At 39.9% G+C, this 20,660-nt stretch overlaps 1 protein-coding gene across 1 annotated transcript in view; it reads right to left on the reverse strand.

The window, feature by feature from the left end:
• Positions 1–2,198: 2,198 nt before the first annotated feature.
• GSDME (gasdermin E) overlaps positions 2,199–20,660 on the reverse strand; it is a 66,710-nt gene continuing 48,248 nt past the window's right edge. The window contains exons 10-12 of the mRNA XM_034669327.1: positions 19,272–19,467; positions 4,115–4,188; positions 2,199–2,915 (exon numbers count right to left, since the gene is read on the reverse strand). Of these exons, the coding sequence (XP_034525218.1) occupies positions 2,685–2,915; positions 4,115–4,188; positions 19,272–19,467 (501 nt within the window). The 3' untranslated portion in view covers positions 2,199–2,684. The remainder of the gene's footprint in view (positions 2,916–4,114; positions 4,189–19,271; positions 19,468–20,660) is intronic.

Genomic DNA, 20,660 nt, shown 5'->3' on the forward strand with positions numbered 1-20,660 from the left:
CTGGAGAGAGAATCTGCTTCCAGGCTCCTGCAGGTTGTTGGCAGATTGCAGTTCCATGCTGTTGTAGAACTGAGGTCCCCACTTGCTTCCTGGCTGTCACGTGGACTGCACTCCTGTTCTTGAACTGACCTCCTTCTGTCTCAGAGCCAGCAACAGCAGTGAATCCTTCTTATGCCTCATCTTTCCTGCATTTTCTTTGGCCAAGTCTCTCACTGACCCTCTGCCTTCTAAGGGCCCTCCCAGATAATCCAGGATAATCTATGTCTCAAAGTCTGTCACCTGAAAAATACCTGTCAAGTCCCTTCTTGGCACATAAGGTAACATTATTAAATCATGGACACCTGAGGGACCCTGATAGGGCCACAGCACACTAGCTAATTGAAATGTTTCTTCCTGAATCCACCTGTGAAAGACAGTTGGTCATGGGAACATCTGAGTGAAGGTGGCTTTCCACTTCTGTTGTTCTGGGAAATATTCTATTTTCTCTCTGTTTTCTAGGTGTCTGGTCTGCCAGAACTTGTTTACAAATGTAAATGTACATTTACAATTAATAATCATGTGTAGTGATGAGGATACCAGTTACTTAGAAGAGCCTTTTGGAGGCCCACTCAAGCATGCCCAGCACTGCTTTGTCCACCACATCACCGTGGGGTGGGCTAAGGAGTGGCATTAACTGGAGTCCTGGGCAGCCTATGCTGTAGCAGCAAAAGGCTACATCCTTTTCAATTGCAAATTTTTTAAAAATTTTATTATAATATTTTTTTATTATGTTAGTCACCATACAGTACATCTCTGGTTTTTGATGTAAAGTTTGATGATTCATTAGTTGCGTATAACACCCAGTGCACCATGCAATACATGCCCTCCTTAATGCCCATCAGCAGCCTATCCCATTCCCCCACCCCCCTGCCCTCTGAAGCCCTCAGTTTGTTTCTCAGAGTCCACAGTCTCTCATGCTTCATTCCCCCTTCTGATTACCCCTTTCTTCTCCTACCAATCTATCTTCCTAGTTCTTATATTCCATAGATGAGAGAAACCATATGATAATTGTCTTTCTCTGCTTGACTTATTTCGCTTAGCATTATCTCCTCATCCATGTTGCAGCAAATGTTGAGAAAACGTTCTTTTTGATGGCTGAGTAATATTCCATTGTATATATGGACTACATCTTCTTAATCCAGTCAACTGTTGAAGGGCATCTCAGTTCCTTCCACGATTTAGCTATTGTGGACAATGCTGCTATGAATATTGGGGTGCATATGGCCCTTCTCTTCACTACGTCTATATCTTTGGGGTAAATACCCAGTAGTCAATTGCAAATTTTTAAAACACAATGCAACAGGGTAACTGGCTGGTAATTGTGGAAACGGCCAAATGCCTTAGTTGCCTGTGTGATGTAACCCAAACTTTTGGCATGTGCTGGGATGGCCTCTTTCTGCCTGAAGCTGATCTTTAGTTTTTGTTGCTTTGGGGTTTTTGGTTTGACCTGGCTTGGCTTTGGTTGGTGGTTTTTAATTTAGAGGTTAATAAATATGTACAAAACTATAACAAGAATAGAAGTCTTGTCCCAACTTCTAAATCTTCTCCCCAAAGAGAAGTTTTTTGTGGACTCTTAAAGGAGCTTCCCACTGCATTGTGATACACGTGTAGCTCTGTGTTTACGTAAGTAGATTCTTCTTACAAAACCTGTTATCAATTTGTTTATAAAACTTACTTCAGAAAGAAAGACAAAAAGGCATGTATAGTGCCCCTGTTGTAGCACAACTATTTTCACTTTGGCAGATTCCTTTCCCGTTTAAGATACTTTTTAGGTTGTTGCCACACAGCGTACTCTTTTTGTGTATCAGAAGTATTTGCATAAGATTTAGTCTCATTTTTAATTGGGTGATGAAAGCGTTATTTTGCTTCATTTCTTGGAATTGCTGAGTAACACGTTTCTCTTTCAATAACTGCTACTTCTATCCTTCCTGCTCCTGAAGTAAGACAAATTCTAGGAGGAAGTCTTAGCTACTTTTTGCTAAGGAAAAGTGGTTTCAGGTTCCCAGTGGTTAGTGGCAATGGAATCAGAGGCACTAGAGAGACAGTCCAAGTTATTTATAGAAGAATTTCAAACAGAATTAAATGCAAAATATACACAGTTCAGAGTTTTTCTTTGTTACAGATTTTTAATTTATAAAATACAAAGAATGCAAGGGAAATAGCATTGTTATAGACTTAGAATTGGTATGTTCATCAAAGCATAACCAAAAAAAATGTCTATAGCTAGACCCCTAAGGAAGGGTGTCCTGCTACTAGATTATTTTAGTATAATTTTGTTTAGCAGAATATATGTAATGGCATTTACAGTCCATTTGTCAGCACATCTAAAACAGACTTCTATAAATTGTCTTCCTATAGCATTCACAATTTAAAGTGAATTTTTCGATCTAAGTGTCAGACTCCTCTCTTTTTGTATAGCAGATAGATAGATGGACCCATTTTTCCTGCAGAAAAAAGTCTGTACACTAGCTGAGAATTCTCAACCCTCTCCTAGCTCTTCAGATGCTAGAATCTAACTCAGACACTGGGTCATTAGCAGAGGCCTTTTATGAAAAATGGTAGCTACACTCAGTAGGATCTTAACAATGCTGAAAGATACCCAGCCTCGGCTGATGACATGTACTTGTAATTCACATATGATGCTCTTAATGTGCTCTGCCTAAAGCACAGAAACCATTCAGGCTTATGTAAAGAATGAGTGGGGAAATAATGTTAGGGTCCTTCTGGGTGACAACTTTCACGGATGACTGCTCTCTCTCCAGGGTCATGTCGACTGAGGCAAACAAATGCTGCACGATCGTAAACCTTTCCGTATCTTTCAGAGGAGCCAAGTCTGGGTTTTCAAGATCAGATACTCCATCAGCAAGAGCACGGAGCTGAAATGACACATTTAAGCAAATTCACTTAAAAATGTTACAGAAAATCAAATTATTGGTTTTTTATGATTATTTATACATTAATAAATTATTTTTTAATGATTTTTTTATTATGTTAATCACCATACAGTACATCCCCGGATTCCGATGTAAAGTTCGATGCTTCATTAGTTGCGTATAACACCCAGTGCACCATGCAATACGTGCCCTCCTTACTACCCATCCCATTCCCCCACCCCCATGCTGGCATATTTTCAAGTAGTTCAGTTTCAGTGGTCAAAGTATAAGAACCCAGCATTCCTCTGGGTGGGTAGAATCTACTTTTGGTTGTGAATGGGTTCTAAACTGCTCCTTAGAATGATGCCTTGTTCAGATGACTTGGCCATGCACAGAAGTACCTAAGGCACTAAGCATGGTGTTCCAAGTTCCCACAGTAGATGGGTAACAAATTTCAGGACCTTGGTCAGGCACTTAATCTCAATACCTGCTTCCTAGAGCAGAGGTCTGAGCTTTGGTTTTTTTGAGCCTACATAGCATATTGGTCTGGGCTCTTAGTAACTATCCAGACCTTAAAATAATCCAGCCAGGTATGCTCAGCTACCCTGCACCATTTGAGTGGCTTCTGGACAGCCTCTCTATGGCTCCTTCTATTAATGACCCAGTTTGTAATTTAAAAAGGAAAAGCTTAATCTTGACTCTCCAGGGCTAGGCTCGTCATTACCTAACTCTTGCTCTTGCCATGAAATTTCCTTAGGGCACAAAGCTAATGATCTGAGACAAAGCAGTCCTCTTGAACACCTCCTTAGTGAATTAGATGCAGAGCTGAATCAAACTGGTCTAGCCGTAGCACTGCCATTGCAAGTAACAGGATGTCAGGCTCCTTCCCTGAAATATTACAACTAAACCTTGGCCAAAATTCCCTCCAAACAAACAATGGGAAAAGCTTGAGATTTGGAATCTAATGACAAGGTTGGGTCCTAGCCCTGCAAACAAATTCTTTGTACAAATGCTTTTCCTCTCAGCCTTAGTCTTCCTGTAGGGTAGGATGTGCGGTGTGATGTGGATGGTTTGTAAAAAGTGGGGTTAATAATCATACCTGTTTAATCTATATCAAAGGGCTATTGTAGATGAAAAAATCTAAAGGTGTTTTATCAGTTGTTAGGTACCCATCCCCAGGTCCCCACTGAGAGGTTCCTTACCAAGTGACAAAGCATAGGAATAATCTGGAGTTTACAGCAAGCACCCAGCAGAGCCACTGTATTAGCTGGCATTTCTGCAAGAGACAAAAATCAGTCAATGTCCAAAAAACAAAAAATCCATGGGAACAGGCCAGCCCCTGAATCGTATCTAATTTATACTTTAGTGCTCTCCCAGCAGCTGGGCAGAGGACATGCTCAGTAATTACTGAATAAATGAGTGAATGGTGCTAAACAGGCAGCACAAAGGCCTTTTAGAAAATAGATGTTGGAATAAGCTAACCAGCTCTGTTCACTAGAGGATAGTCCTTGACATTCAATTTGCCAATCAAGAACTGTACAGACTCAAGGAAAAGCAAATCATATTGAAAAGTAGAACCTACCTTTTCCCAGAGATGGCAATGAAAGCAAAGAAGGAAGCCCCTGCCCCTCCCAAAATTAGAGCAAAGTCTGAAGGCCAAGAAAGCAGTGCTGAAATGCATCCACAGTCATCAAGAAAAAGAAAATCCACATGTCACCTACAGGTTTGTTTGTTTTAAGATTTTATTCATTTGAGAGAGAGGAAGCACAAGCAGGAGGAGAGGAAAGGGAGAAGCAGACTCCCCATCAAGCAGGGAGCCCGATGCAGGGTTCAATCCCAGGATCATGACCCAAGGTGAAGGCAGACGCCCAACAGACTGAGTCACCCAGGCACCCCCACATGTCATCTACTTTTTGACAGCCCGAGACACTGTCTGTCTGAAGACAGCCCAAATATCCTCGAAGGAGTGCACCCCAGGAGAAACAAGCTTGACCACTATGCCATCATCAAGTTCCCCCTAACTACCAAGTCAGCCATGAAGAAAACACACTTGTGTTCACTGTGGATGTCAAGGCCAACAAGCACCAGAACAGACTGGAGAAGCGCTATGACACTGACATGGCCAAGATCAACACCCTGATCAGGCCCAATAGAAAGAAGGTGGCATATGTTCAACTGGCTCCTGACTATGATGCTTTGGATGTTGCCAACAAAACTGGGATCATCTAAACTGAATCTAGCTGGCTGAATCTAAATTTTTTCAGGAAAGAAAAAAAAGTAGAACGTAGAATTTGGTGACAAGGCTGTGTTTGAACTCTGCTATGTATTTGAGATGTGACTTTGGGTATACCTCTGTGAGTGTGTTTCTTCATTTGACCAACCATCATTTTGTTTTTGCAGATGTCAGAGAACAGGGTAAACTATGAAGGGTTCCACTCAGGTCATTAGTCATTTTGGGGAGAAAAATGCAATGTGGCTAGACAAATGGGTGGCACTGCAGGACCCCCCAGCCCAACACACAGGGCACCAGTGACAGAAGAAGTTGGTGGAGGGCTGCATCAGAAGATTTCTGCCAAGTCCCAGGGAAAGGAAATCCAAGTCAATGTTATTCAAAGTGGATTTTAAATACCAACCAGGATAAAATAGATGCAGTTTCTAAAAGAACCCAAACCCTCAGGATATAACCTTTGAACTGAAGAGGCAAAAGAGAGAAGAGCAGCACCTGCTGCATCATCTGGCCCAGGAGCCACTTAACTCCCTCCACCTCCTGTATTATTTATAAACAGCACGTCACTGAGGCTGTGATCCAGCAAAGTACAATGAAACACAGCTTATTCCCAAGAGAGGAAGGCTGCTAGGAGGATGGGACAGCCCCAGGGAATGACCACCCCCCAAAATTGCATTTAAATATTGGGTGTGCATTTGCCCACAGAGAAGGTCCACAGTCAACAAATTATCAAGGAGGCCCTTCTGCCAAATCAGGAAGATGAAGCTGGTAAGTACAGGCCCCCTCGTGGAAGGATCACAGGACCTGGAAGGGCAATGACAAGGTCACCTGGGACACGAAGTAGTCCTAGCTGAACCACTGTCACACATCATCTCCCCTGTCCATACTTCCATTCCCTCACTTTTCAGGTGGCTTGAGTCCCATGTAATCATCATCCACCCCCACCACCCTTATTCTTGGAAATACTTTAGTTCCATGTTATGCAGATGGTCATTCGCTGTTTTGAGTATGGTGCTAGGGACACAAGGATGAAATAACAGCATCTGCTTTATAGAGCTTACCAACTAATTTTACTACTTTAATTTCCTGTGGATGCAGATGATGATTTTCCTAACTCAACACCTAGCAGTGCCTAAAACATAGAAGCAGCTTCTGTGTTATTTATTGATGATTTGACTATTCTTCCATATTCTGACTCTGTTTTACAAATGACACCAGGGGAGTTCATGCTTAAGGTCACTAAGTGGTTGAGGAAGTGTTCAAGAGATAGGTGAGATGCTTGGATTGAAGTGTTCTAAACAAGTTAAGCATGAAGAGTCTGGTTCAAAGTGGCAATGTAGGAAGATCCTGAACTCACCTCCAGCTACGTGTAGAAAAATTTCCTCAGGAAAAAAACCCACAACTCCCAGAGCACCTCCTATACATCCAGCAAACAAAACACTGACATCTAAGCAAGTGGGAAAGGCTGAGACACATTCTCACCATAAACCCCACCCTTGGCACAGCGATCCACAGTTGGAAGGGAATTCAAAAAACTTCTCTCCGAGGAATAAAGACTTCGAACCCCACATTGTTAAGACATGCACTGGAGGGACCAACTCCCCAGATATCTAGCTTTGAAAGCCAATGGGGCTCACATTCATGAGACCCACAAGGCTATAGCAAACTGAGAAATCGTTCTTAAAGGCCTCACACATAGACTTACCTGCACAAAGTCAGCCCTTTGAAAGGCATCCAGACTTTTGTGAAAGAGGCTTGTTATCTTAAAGCAGCAATCTGAAGGGCAGACCTCTCAAAAGAACAAGGGGCCTGCTGGACTACACTATAAGGATAGTGGCCAATGCTTACCATCTTTGCATCCTTCCTCTGCCACCCTCCAAGGCACCAGTTTCTCCTGGAGGGGAGCTATTACACAAGTGTGATGTTCTAGTTTTTATGGCTGCCAAACAGAGAATACCTCTTAACCACCTGGCTCTCGTGGCTAGCAGGCTTGAGACCCCATGGGTCTGTAACAAATGGACAGTCCTTGGCTGACTACTACCCCCAGCTTGTCTGTGATGGAAGCCTACTTGTAGAAGGAGGGGAAGATGGCAGCCAAATAGGAAGACCCTAGGTTTGCCTCATTCCACAAATAAAACTAGATCACTATTATATCATCCTAAATACTCCAGAAATCTATCTGAAGACTGGCAGAACAAACTACAAGTAAAGGCAGAGAAAAGGCCACAGCAATCAAGGCAGGAAGGACAGAGATATGGCTTGGGAGAGAAATGGACTGTGGCAACAGCAGTGGGGAGGGAGCTGTGGTCACAGAGAAAGCCAAAAGATAGACTAGCATACAGGGGAGCACACAGGGAAAACAAATCCCCATAGCAACTGGCTTGGAAAGCAGCTGGCCTCATTATTTTGTGACTTCTGCAACCAGTGGTGCTTAAAGCCTGGAGTTTTAAAGGTCACCACACTTGGCTCTGAGAGAGCAAGGAGGACACTGCCTGCCTTCTCTCCGAAAGCAGCCACAAACAGCCTGCGAACATACAGTGTGGAAACGGGAATGTAAAGAGCACCTAGGGCACATAGTGGGGAGGTTGTCTGCTCATCTCGTAGTATGTCCCAGAGAGACAGGGTTCACGGGGAGACCCTTCCAGGAATACAGGAACTGGCAGGTGCCGTTTCCCTCCCCTGCCCATCAGCATAAAAGCACAGCCATCTGTGGGAACCAGCACAATGCAAACACTTGCTCTTAACTCATTTACACCAAGTCCTGTGCTCTGGAAGAACTGCCCTTTCCATTCATGCTTGCCTCAGTCCCAGGATAGTAGGTCCCCTCCCTGAGAAGACCGCCCCAAACTCATGCCAACACTGCATCTCCTGATTTGCAAGTTTTGAGGCCTCAGTTCCAGTGGCAGCAGTGCAAGATCTCATTACATGCAGACCAGAGCACACCTATAAAATGTGCCACATACAGACCAGAAACCAAAAACTGCCCACAACAGGCAAAGAGAGCCTCTGCGGATGACTAATCTGAAGGATAAAGAGGGCAGGACACATTGGAGACACTCCCAGAAGTGCTAGGCCTTGGGGAACAGGGGACGCAATACTGCAGGGCACTACAGGACCTCTTCTTCATAAAGCCATTACCCTCAGGAACAGGAGACATAGCTAACTTTCTTAACACAGAGAAACAGAAAGACTTAGACAAAATGAAAAGATAGAGGAATTTGTCCAAAATGAAAGCACAAGACAAGGCCATGGCCAGAGATCTAAGTGAAACAGATACAGTAGCATGCCTAATAAAGAATTTAAAGCAATGATCCTAAGAATACTCACTAGACTTGAGAAAAGAGTAGAGGACATCAGTGAGACTATTAACACAGAGATAAGGAATAACAGAGATAAAGAGCTCAATAAACAAAGTGAGAAACATGCCTGATAGAATGAACAGGAGGCTAGAAGCAGAGGAATTAATGACCTAGAAGACAGAGTAATGGAAAGTAATCAAGCTGAATAAAACACACACACACAAGAATCATGCAGAACAAGAACAGACCCAGGGAACTCTGACTCCACGAAATATAACATTCACATAATAGGAGTCAGAAGACAGAAAAGGGGGCAGAGAATTTATTTGAAGAAGTAGCTGGAACGTAGTGAAGAGAAGGGCTATATGCACCCCAATGTTCATAGCAGCATTGTCCACAATAGCTAAATTGTGGAAGGAGCCAAGATGCCCTTCAACAGATGACTGGATTAAGAAGATGTGGTCCATATATACAGTGGAATATTACTCAGCTATCAGAAAGAACGTTTTCTCAACATTTGCTGCAACATGGACGGGACTGGAGGAGATAATGCTAAGCAAAATAAGTCAAGCAGAGAAAGACAATTATATGGTTTCACTCATTTATGGAACATAAGAGGTAGGAAGATCGGTAGGAGAAGAAAGGGGAGGGTAAACAGAAGGGGGAATGAACCATGAGAGACTATGGACTCTGGGAAACAAACTGAGGGCTTCGGCGGGGGGGAATGGGATAGGCTGGTGATGGGTAGTAAGGAGGGCACGTATTGCATGGTGCACTGGGTGTTATACGCAAGTAGTGAATCATGGAACTTTACATCAAAACTAGGGATCTACTGTATGGTGACTAACATAGTAAAAAATATTAAAAAAAAAAAAAGTAGCTGGAAACTTCCCTAAACCAGGAAAGAAAACATATCTAGAAGGCACAGAGAAACCCCAACAAAAGCAAATTCACACAAAGACATATTTTAATTAAAATGGAAAAATACAGTGATAATGAAAATATATTAAAAGTGGCAAAAAAGGGAAGACAGTTACATACAAAGAAAACCCCATAAAGCTGTTAGTGGATTTTTCAGCAGAAACTTTACAAGCCAGAAAGGAGTGCCATGATATATTCGAAGTGCTGAATGGGAAAAATGGCAGCCAAGAATACTCTTATCTAGCAAGTCTGTTATTCAGAATAGGAGACAGAGTTTCCCAAACAAAAACTAAAGGAGCTCACAACAACTAAACCAACCCTGCAAGAAAGATTAAAGGGAACTCTGAGTGGAAAGGAAAGACCAAAAATTACAGTATGAAGGTAGAAAACACAAAAGCACTAAAATTGAATATTTCTGTGCAAAATCAGTCAAGGAACTCACAAAATAAAGGATGTAAAATATGACAACATATACCTAAAACGGGATAGGAGGAACAAAGAATGGGTTCAAACATAAACAACCATCAGTTTAATATAGACTGCTATATGCAGAAGATGTTATACCACAAATCAAAAACCACTAATGAATATGCAAGGAATTTTTAAAATTCCAAAGGTATCACTAATGAAAACCAGCAAACCATGAAGGAGAGAAAGAAAAGAAAGGATCAGAGAAAATGTTCAGAAACCACACAGCAAGTAAAAAAACAAAAAAAGCAGCAATAAATATATGTCTATCAATAATATTTTGGAATGAGGGGTACACCTGGGTTGCTCAGTCAGTTATGTGTCCAATTCTTAATTGTGACTCAGGTCATGATCTCAGGGTCCTGAGACTGAGCTCTGAGTCAGGCTCCATGCTGGGCATGGAGCCTGCTTAAGATTCTCTCTCTCTCTGCCCCACCTCTCTCAAAAAAAATTTAATATCTTGAAATGAAAAAGGACTAAATGCTCCAATCAAAAGACATAAAGTGACAGAATAGATTTGAAAAATAAGACCCATCTATATTCTGCCTACAAGAGAGTCATTTTGGACACAAAAACACCTGCCAATTGAAACTGAGGGGATAGAGAAACATTTATCATGCAAATGGATGTCAGAAGAAAGCCAGAGTGGCAATACTTATGTTGGACAAAAGACTTTAAAACAAAAACTATAACAAGAGACAAAGAAGGGCACTATGTAATAATATAAGAGACAATCCAACAAGAAAATATAACAATTGTAAATATTTATGCACCCAACGTGGGGACACCCAAATACATAAAATGGTTAATGACAAATATAAAGTAAATAATTGATGATAATACAATAATAATAGGGGACTTTAACACCCCACTCACATCAATGGACAGATCATCCAAACAGAAAATCAACAAGAAAACAATGGCTTTGAGTGACACAATAGACCAGATGGATTTATCATATATTCAGAACATTCCTTCCTAAAGGATGTATATTCTGTTCAAGTGCACACTGAACATTCTCCAGAACAGATCGTGTATTAGGCCACAGAATAAGCCTCAACACATTTAAAAAGATCAAAGTCACCCCATGGATCTTTTCTGACCACAACATTATGAAACTAGAGGTCAACAACAACAACAAAAATCTGGAAAGACCACAAATACAAGGAGGTTAAATAACATTCGACTGAACAGTCACTAGGTCAGCCAGGAAATGAAAGAAGAAATTAACAAGTACATGGAAACAAATGAAACTGAAAACACAATGGTCCCTAAAACCTTTGATGCAGCAAAAGTGGTCATAAGAGGGAAGTATGTAGGATTATGGGCCTATCTCAAGAGCAAACAGCCTAATCTTACACCTGAAGGAGCTAGAAAAAGAACAAACAAAACCTAAAGCCAGAAGGAAGGAAATAATAAAGATTAGAGCAGAAATAAATGAAACAGAAACTAACAAACAATAGAACAGCTCAATGAAACCAGGAGCTGGTTCTTTGAAAAAAATCAAGAAAATTGATAAATTTTCAGACTTATGAAGAAAAAGAAAGGACCCAAATAAACAAAATCACAAATGAGAGATTAGAAATAACAAACACCACAGAAGTATAAGAGAATATTATGAAAAACTATATGCCGACAAACTGAACAACCTAGAAGAAACAAATAAATTCCTAGAAACATATAACTGACCAAAACTGAAACAGGAAGAAATAGAAAATATGAACAGACCAATTACCAGCAACGAAACTGAATCAATAATTTAAAAACTGCCAACAAAACTCCAAGACCAGATGGTTTCACAAGGAAATTCTGCCAAACATTTAAATAGTTAATACCTATTCTTCACGAACTATTCCAAAAAAAAAAAAATAGGAAAGGAAGGAAAACTTCCAAATTCATTCTAAAACCAGCATTACCCTGACACCAAAATTAGATAAAGACACCACAAAAAAAAAAAAAAACCAAAAAACCCAAAAACCCAAAAACAAGAACTACAGGCCAAGATTTCTGATGAACATCAATGTAAATATCCTCAACAAAATACTAGCAAACCAAATCCAACAATACATTAAAAAAAATCATTCACCCACAACCAAGAATTTATTCCTGGATTGCAAGGGTGGTTCAATATTTGTAAATCAGTCATCGTGACACATCACATCAATAAGAGAAAGGATAAGAACCATATGATCATTTCAACAGACACTGAAAAAAGCACTTGACAAAGTATAACATCCATTCGTGACAAAAACCCTCAATAAAGTAGGTATAAAGGGAACATACCGCAACATAATAAAGGCCATTTATGAAAAACCCACAGCTAACATCATCCTCAGTGGGGACACTGAGAGCCTTTCCCCTAAAGTCAGGAACAAGACAATGATGTCCACTTTCAGCACTTTTTTTTTTTTAAGATTTTATTTATTTATTTGACAGAGAGACAGCCAGCAAGAGAGGGAATGCAAGCAGGGGGAGTGGGAGAGGAAGAAGCAGGCTCCCAGTGTATGAGCTTGATGTGGGGCTCGATGCCAGAACGCTGGGATCACGCCCTGAGCCAAAGGCAGACGTTTAACGACTGAGCCACCCAGGCGCCCCCACTTTCAGCACTTCTATTCAACATAGTACTGGAAGTCCTAGCCACAGCAATCAGACAACAAAAAATAAAGGCATTCAAATCAGCAAGGAAGAAGGCAAACTTTCACTCCTTGCAGATGACATACTATATATAGAAAACCCAAAAGACTCCCATCAAAAAAACTGCTAGAATGGATAAACAAATTCGGTAAAGTGGCATGATACAAAATCCACAAAAATATATTGCATTTCTGTATACCAATGATGAAGCAGCAGAAAGAGAAATTAAGAAAACAATCCCATTTACTGTTGCACCAAAAATAATAAGATACCTAGGAATAAACCAAAGCCAAAAGGTAAAAGATTGATGAAAAAAATTGAGGGCAATATAAAGAAATGGACTGATTCTGTGGTCATGCATTGGAAAAACAAATATTAATTTATCTATACAACCCAAAGCAATTCCACATATTTAATGCAATCTCTGTCAAAATTCCAACAGCACTTTTTACAGAACTAGAACAAACAATCCTAAAATTTGTATGGAACCACAAAAGACTCCAAATAGCCAAGGCAGTACTGAAAAACAAAAGCAAAGCTGGAGGCATCACAATTCTGGATATTAAGTTATAAACCTGTAGTAATCAAAACAGGATGATCCTGGCACAAAGACACATAGATCATTGGACCAAAAGAGAAGACCCAGAAATAAGACCACAATTATATGGTCAATTAATCTTCAACAAAGCAGGAAAGAATATCCAATGGAGGGGGGAAAAAAAGACAATCTCTTCAACAAATGGTGTTGGGAAAACTGGACAACATGTAAAAGAAAGAAACTGGACCACCTTCAGATACAAAAATAAACTCAAAATTGATTAAAGAGCTAAATATAAGACAGGAAGCCATGAAAATCCTAGAAAGGAACACAGCAACTTTTTTCTAGGTGTGTCTCCTGAGGCAAGAAAACAAAAGCAAAAGTAAACTGTTGGGACTACATCAAAATTAAAAGCTTCTGTATGGTTAAGGAAACAACAAAACTAAAAGGCAGCCTATGGAATGGGAGAAAATATTTGCAATGACATCTCTGATAAAGGGTTAGTATCCAAAATTTATACAGAACTTCTGTATCTCAACATCCAAAAAACAAATAATCCAGTTAAAAAATGAGAAGACATGAACAGACGTTCCTCCAAAGAAGACATACAGATGCCAACAGACACATGAAAAGATGCTCATCATCCCTCATCATCAGGGAGATGCAAATCAAAATTCCAATGAGCTATTACCCCACACCTGTCAGAATAGCTAAAATCAACAATGCAAGAAACAACAGCTGTTGGCAAGGATGTGGAGAAAGAGGAACCCTCCTGCACTGTTGTTGGGAATGCAAACTGATACAGCCACTGTGGGGGAAAAGTATGGAGGTTTCTCAAAAAGTTAAAAATAGAACTACCTTGGGGCGCCTGGGTGGCACAGCGGTTAAGCTTCTGCCTTCGGCTCAGGGCGTGATCCCGGCGTTATGGGTTCGAGCCCCACATCAGGCTCCTCTTATGAAGCCTGCTTCTTCCTCTCCCACTCCCCCTGCTTGTGTTCTCTCTCTCTCGCTGGCTGTCTCTATCTCTGTCAAATAAATAAATAAAATCTTTAAAAAAAAAAAATAGAACTACCTTACAATCCAGGAATTGCACTATGGGGTATTTACCCAAAGAATACAAAAGCACTAATTCAGAGGGATACATGCCCACCTATATTTATAGCAGCATTATTTACAATAGCCAAATAATGGAAGCAGCCCAAGCAATAGTCCATCTATAGTCCATGGATAGATGAATGGGTGCAGAAGATGTGAGATATGTACACACACACACATATACACACACAATGGAATATTATTTAGCCATAAAAAGGAATGAAATCTTGCCATGTTCAAGTACATGGATGTAGCTAGAGAGTATAATGCTAAGTGAAACAAGTCCATCAGAGAAAGACGAATACCATGCAATTTCACTCATATGTGGAATTTAAGAAACAAAACAAATGAGCAAAGAAAAAAAAAAGTCAAACCACGAAAAAGATTCTCAACTATAGAGAACAAACTGATGGTTACCAGAGGGGAGGTTGGTGGGGGGGGGGGTAAAATGGATGATGGGTATTAAGGAATACACTTATCATGATGAGCACTGAGTAACATATAGAATTGCAATCACTATATTATACACCTGAAACTAATATACTAGAATTAAAATTTAAAGTGAATAAAAGAAAAAAATGTTTAATTCTAAATAGTAAAAATACTATACAATAATTTGTTAAGGCATACACAAGATATAAAGTTACAAACTGACATCAAAACCTTAAAATGTGGTGGAGGAGGTAGTACAAATGTAGGGCTTTAGAATGCATTCAAACTTCAGTTATTACCAACTTAAATAGACTATTATGGGGCGTTTGGGTGGCTTAGTTGGTTAAGTGTCTACCTTTTGCTCAGGTCATGATCCCAGGGTTCTGGGATCAAGCCCCACCTGTGCTCCCTGATCAGTGGGGAACCTGATTCTCCCTCTCCCTTTGCCCTCCCCTCTGCTCATGCACGCACACGCACTCTATCAAAGTCTTAAAAAAAATAGACTTTAAAAAGTTCTCAAATGTAAGCATCATGGTAACTGCAAAGCAACAACCTAGAGTAGTTCCACAGAGAACAGAATCTAAGCATATAACTACAGAAAATCGACAAAAGAAGAGTGCAAGAAAGGAACAAAAAACTACAAAACAGCCACAAAATAATTTTTAATGGCAATAAGTACATACCTATTATTAACTAGTTTAAATATAAATGGACTAAATTCTCTAGTCAAAAGACATAGAGTGGCTGAATGCAAAAAATAAAAAGATTCATCTATATGCTGCCTACAAGAGACTCACTTAAGATGTCAAGACACAGACTGAAAGTTGGTAAAAAGTATTCCATCTAAATGGAAACCAAAGAAAGCAGGGATAGCTAAACTTAAAAACAAAGACTGTAATAGCACAAAGAAGTGCATTATATAATAAGTGGGTCAGTACAACAAGAAAATAGAACACATTTATGCACCCAACATAGGAGCACCTAAATATATAAAGAAAATAATAACAGACCTTAAGAGAGAAATACGCAGCAATATAATAATAGTAGAGAACTTCATACCCCATTTATCAGGGACAGATCATCCAGACAGAATATCAGCAGGGAAACCTCAGCCTTAAACAACACATTAAGATGGACTTAACAGATATATACAGAATATTCCCTGGGATAGATCACATGTTATACCACAAAACAAGTCTTAATAAATTTAAGAAGACTGTGACTGGAAAAGATGCTTACTTAATATGATTTCAGTGGTATAAAACTAAAATCAATTAACAGAAGAAAACTGGAAAAGTCACAAATATGTAGACATCAAAAATGCTACCCAATGATCAATAGGTGAAATTAGAAATGAACGGAGAATTCAAAAGATACCTTGAGACCAATGAAAATGGAAATATACTGAAACGTATTTGATGCAGTAAAGGCAGTTCAAGAGGGAAGTTCATGGCAATAATTTCCCTTAAGAAACAAAAAAAAATCTCAACTACACATCCTATTTATACCTAAAGGAACTAGGAAGGGATGAATAAACTTAGCCCAAACTTAGTAGAAGGAAAGAACAAAAGATCATAGTGGAAATAAATGAAATAGAGACTAACAAAAAACAATAAGGAGCTGGTTCTTTGAAAAGATAAAATTGATAAACCTTTAGCTACGCTCACGAAGAAATAGAAGACTCAAGTAAATACAATCAGAAATGAAAGAGAAATTACAACTGATAACACAGAAATACAAAGGATCTTGAGAAACTATTAACAATTATACACCAACAAATTGGACAAGCTAGAAGAAAGGGATGAATTCCTACAAACATACCACCTACCAAAACAAAATCAGGAAGAAATAGAAAATCTCAACAAACTGATTATGAATAAGGAGATTGAATCAGTAACCAAAACCTTCTAACAAAAGTCCAGGGCCAGATGTTTTCATGGGTGAATTCTATGAAACATTTAAAGAAAAATTAATACTGGAGCACCTGGCTGGCTCAATGGAGCATGTGACTCTTGATCTCAGGGTGAGTGAGTTCAAGCCTCACATTCAGCATAAAGCTTACTTAAATAAAAACAAAATTTAAAGAAAAATTAATACTAATCCTTCTCAAACTCTTGGAATCTCCTTTTTCAAGGCCAGTATTACCCTGATAACAAAACCAGACAAGGAGGCCACAAGAAAATTACAGACCAATATCCCTGATGAACATAGATGCAAACATCCTCAACAAAATATTCATAAACTGACTTTAACAGTACATTAAAAGTCTCATACACCATGATCAAATGGGATTTATTCCAGGAATGCAAGGATGGCTGAACTTCCACAAATCAATCAACATGATACACCACAGTAACAAAATGAAGGATAAGAATCACATGATCATCTCAATAGATGCAGAAAAAGCATTTGACAAAATTCAACATCGATTTATGATAATAAAAAAAAAGAGCCGTCAATAAAGTATAGAGGCCATGTACCTCAACGTAAAAAGGCCATATATGACAAGCCCACAGCGAATGTCATATTTAATGGTGAAAAGCAGAAAGCTTTTCCTCTAAGATCAGAAACAAGACAAGGATGCCCATCCTCACCACTGTTATTCAATACAGTATTAGAAATCCTAGCCGGAGCAATTATGCTAGAAAAGAAAACACATCCAAATTGGAAAGAAAGAAGTAAAACTGTTACTATTTATGGATGACATGATACTATATATAGAAAATAGAACAAATAAATTTAGACGTTACAGGATACAAAAATCAATATACAAAACTCTGTTGTGTTTCTATATACTAATGAATAATCAGAAGAGAAATTAAGAAAATCCCATTTATAGTTACATAAAAAGAACAAAATACCTAGGAATAAATTTAACCAAGGAGGTGAAAAACCTGTACACTGAAAACCACAGGACACTGATGAAAGAAATTGAAGACACAAATGGAAAAAATAATCTGTGCTTGTGAATTGGAAGAATATTGTTAAAATGTCCATACTACCCAAAGCAGTGTACAGATTGGATGCAATCTCTATCAAAATTCCAATGGCATTTTTCACAGAAATAGAACAAACAATTCTAAAATTTGTATGAAACCACAAAAGACCTCCAAATAGCCAAGGCAATCTTGAGAAAGAACAAAGCTGGAGACATCATATTATCTTATTTCAAACTATATTACAAAGCTATACTGATCAAAACAGTACAGTATTGGCATAAAAACAGACTATAGATCAATGGAACAGAATAGAGAGCCCAGAAATAAACCCATTTGGTCCATTAATTTATGACAAGGAGCCAGAAATATACAATGGGGAGAAGACAGCCTCTTTAGTAAGCGGCATGGGAAAATCGAACAGCCGTATCAAAAGAATGAAACTGGATCACTATTTTACACCATATACAAAATTAATTTGAAATGGATCAAGGATTTGAACAAAAGCCCCAAAACCATAAAACTCCTAGAAGAAAACAACAAAGGTAATAAGCTCCTTGAGACTGCATTCGGTGTTAAATCTAAAAAAATCATCACCAAGACCAAAGGCAACAAAACCAAAATTAAGTAGGACTACATCAAACCAAAGAACTTCTGCACAGCAAAGGAAACCAACAAAATTAAATGGCAACCTATTGAATGGGAAAAAATATTTACAAAGATAATTCTAATAAGGTGTTAATATCCAAAATATAAAAGGACTCATACAACTCAATAGCAAAACAAAACAAAACAAAAAACCCCCAAACCATCCAATTGGAATGAGCAGAGGATCTAAATAGACATTTTTCCAAGGAATACCTACAGATAGCTAATAGGTACATGAAAAGGTGCTTAATGTTACTAATCATTAGAGCAATGAAAATCAGAATCACAATGAGATATTACCTCACACCTGTTAGAATGGCTATTTTTCAAAACGACAAGAAATAAAAAGTGTTGGTAAGGATATGGAGAAAAGGGAATCCTTGTGCACCATTGGTAGGAATGTAAATTGGTACAGTGCACTAGCAGGTATGGAAACAATATGGAGGTTCCCCCCAAAATTAAAACTAGAACTGCCATATAATCTAGCAATTCCACTTCTGGGTAATTATCTGAAGAAAATAAAAACACTAACTTTAGAAAATATATATATGCACCCCACATTCATTGCAGCATTACTTAAAATAACTAAGATTTGGAAGCAACCTAAGTTTCCATTGATGAATGAATAGATAAAGAAAATGTGGCATGTATATGCAATGGAATATTATTCAGCCATGAAAAAAGGAAAGAAGGAAATCTTGTCATTTGTGACAATATGGATGGACCCTGAGGACATTATGCTAAGTGAATGGATGCTCTCCACAGTCTCCCTGCCGAAATGGCCACAAGTGGCCAACAGGTTTGCAAAGAGGATCAGAAGTCCCGAAACACTAGGGGAGAGAGCAGTTGTCAAATGAAAGCCACTGCCACGCAGCAGTGTCAGGGCTCCAGCGTGAACTGCAGGCTGTATTTGAGGAGATACCTTCCTGTGTTGCTGAGGGTGTGTGCCTGCAAGCAAGAGGAGAGACAGACATGCTCTCCGAGAGAGTAGAGGCTGGTGTCACACAAGTCTAGCACTTTTCACGACAATCATAAAAGCTTCCTCAGCCTTCCACTTAACCTCCCCATACTGCTGAAAGGGAGGGAACCACATGTACCAAATATTCCACAATAGTAAGCAAAGCAATTTCAAAGCAACAACAGTTCTTTCTTTTTCCATACCTGCTAGTGCACTGACCAAGAAGTAGGCCGTAGAAAAGAGCTTTTGGTTGCTGACTGCATCCTCCGGGCCTGGATGCCCGCCCTGGACTCTGTACCCCACCAGACATAGGAAAGCCATGAGGTCCTGCTGCTGTGGGGGCTTCAGCTTCTCCAGGATTGCTGGTGGGGGCGACAGGCCGTTGACCACATCCTCACACTGCAGAGGGAGGAGAAAAGAGATATAGTAAAGCCAGAGGCCAAGGTGAGCCTCTGCCCCACGACATGCAATTATTTATCCTTCCACCATCTCCCAAGTAAAGCAAAACCCTGCATTCTTTTCTGTTTTGAAATCACTAATCTCTCATAAGGAGAGAGTAAACAGCCTTGCCTGGTACTATTCTTTCATAGAGAGGGGAGGAGGAATGCAAGAACTATGGATAGAACCTTCCGGGACAAGGCAGGGTCTGTCAAGTTGTACCAGGGACAGGCGACTAAATGCAGAACTAAGGAGAGGAACAAAAACATTGTCCTGTCATGGTTCTCCAGCTCTAAACTTGGTACACCAGCCCCAACCACATTCCCAGCTGGGCCCAAGGCAGCCTCAGCCATCTGCAGTGGGCCTGCTGGGAGATGGGGCCACCCCCCATCAGTATGACCAGTGAGGGCCACCTCAGCCACCTCCACATCAGATGCATTCATAGAAGAGCCCACCAGCCCCCACCACCTGGGCAGCTTGCTTCTCCCACAGCTGACCGGACAGTTGATGTTCTTTCCAAAGGGTCTAGTCTGAGATTTCCCTCTTGAAAGGAGCTATTTTAGGAAGTACAAGTCAATGGACTTTTTGAAACATTTGTGTTCTCCCTGGGGCTAGCACACCCTCCTGTGAGCTTCACGTCCTCCAGAACACCCGGATGTCCTAGACTGTTGTACTATTTCAACAACTGCAGGTTCCATCACTGGTAGCTAAGCTCTTTCTGCACAATCCAATTGCAAGAGGGAAAAATAACATGAATGCTCTCCTGGAAACCATTAAGTATTGAATCATCTTAATTGTGCCCCAGCCCCCTTAAGGAAGGAGAGTACAAAGTCTGGCAGGCTGGCAGCTGGTATGTCCTTCAGCATTTGTACAACTAATAGTTAAGGAACTCAACCTCCCCAGAAAATCCTTCTGCTACAAAACAAAAATACAAAGGCCTGCTTTTTAATCTATCCTAAATAGAATAAGTTGACTTATTGGACTCTACCATGCAGCCCCCTTGTAGTGGGGTTGAATAGTGGCCCCTCAAATATATGTTCACCTGGAACTTCAAAGTATGACCTTATTTGGAATAAGAGTAAGAGTCTTTGCAGTTATAATTAAGGTAAGGATCTCAAGATGAGATGCTCCTAGACTGGAGTGGGCCCTATATC

The sequence above is a fragment of the Ailuropoda melanoleuca genome, chromosome 1, assembly GCF_002007445.2.
Source record: "Ailuropoda melanoleuca isolate Jingjing chromosome 1, ASM200744v2, whole genome shotgun sequence".
In the NCBI taxonomy this organism is placed as follows: domain Eukaryota; kingdom Metazoa; phylum Chordata; class Mammalia; order Carnivora; family Ursidae; genus Ailuropoda; species Ailuropoda melanoleuca.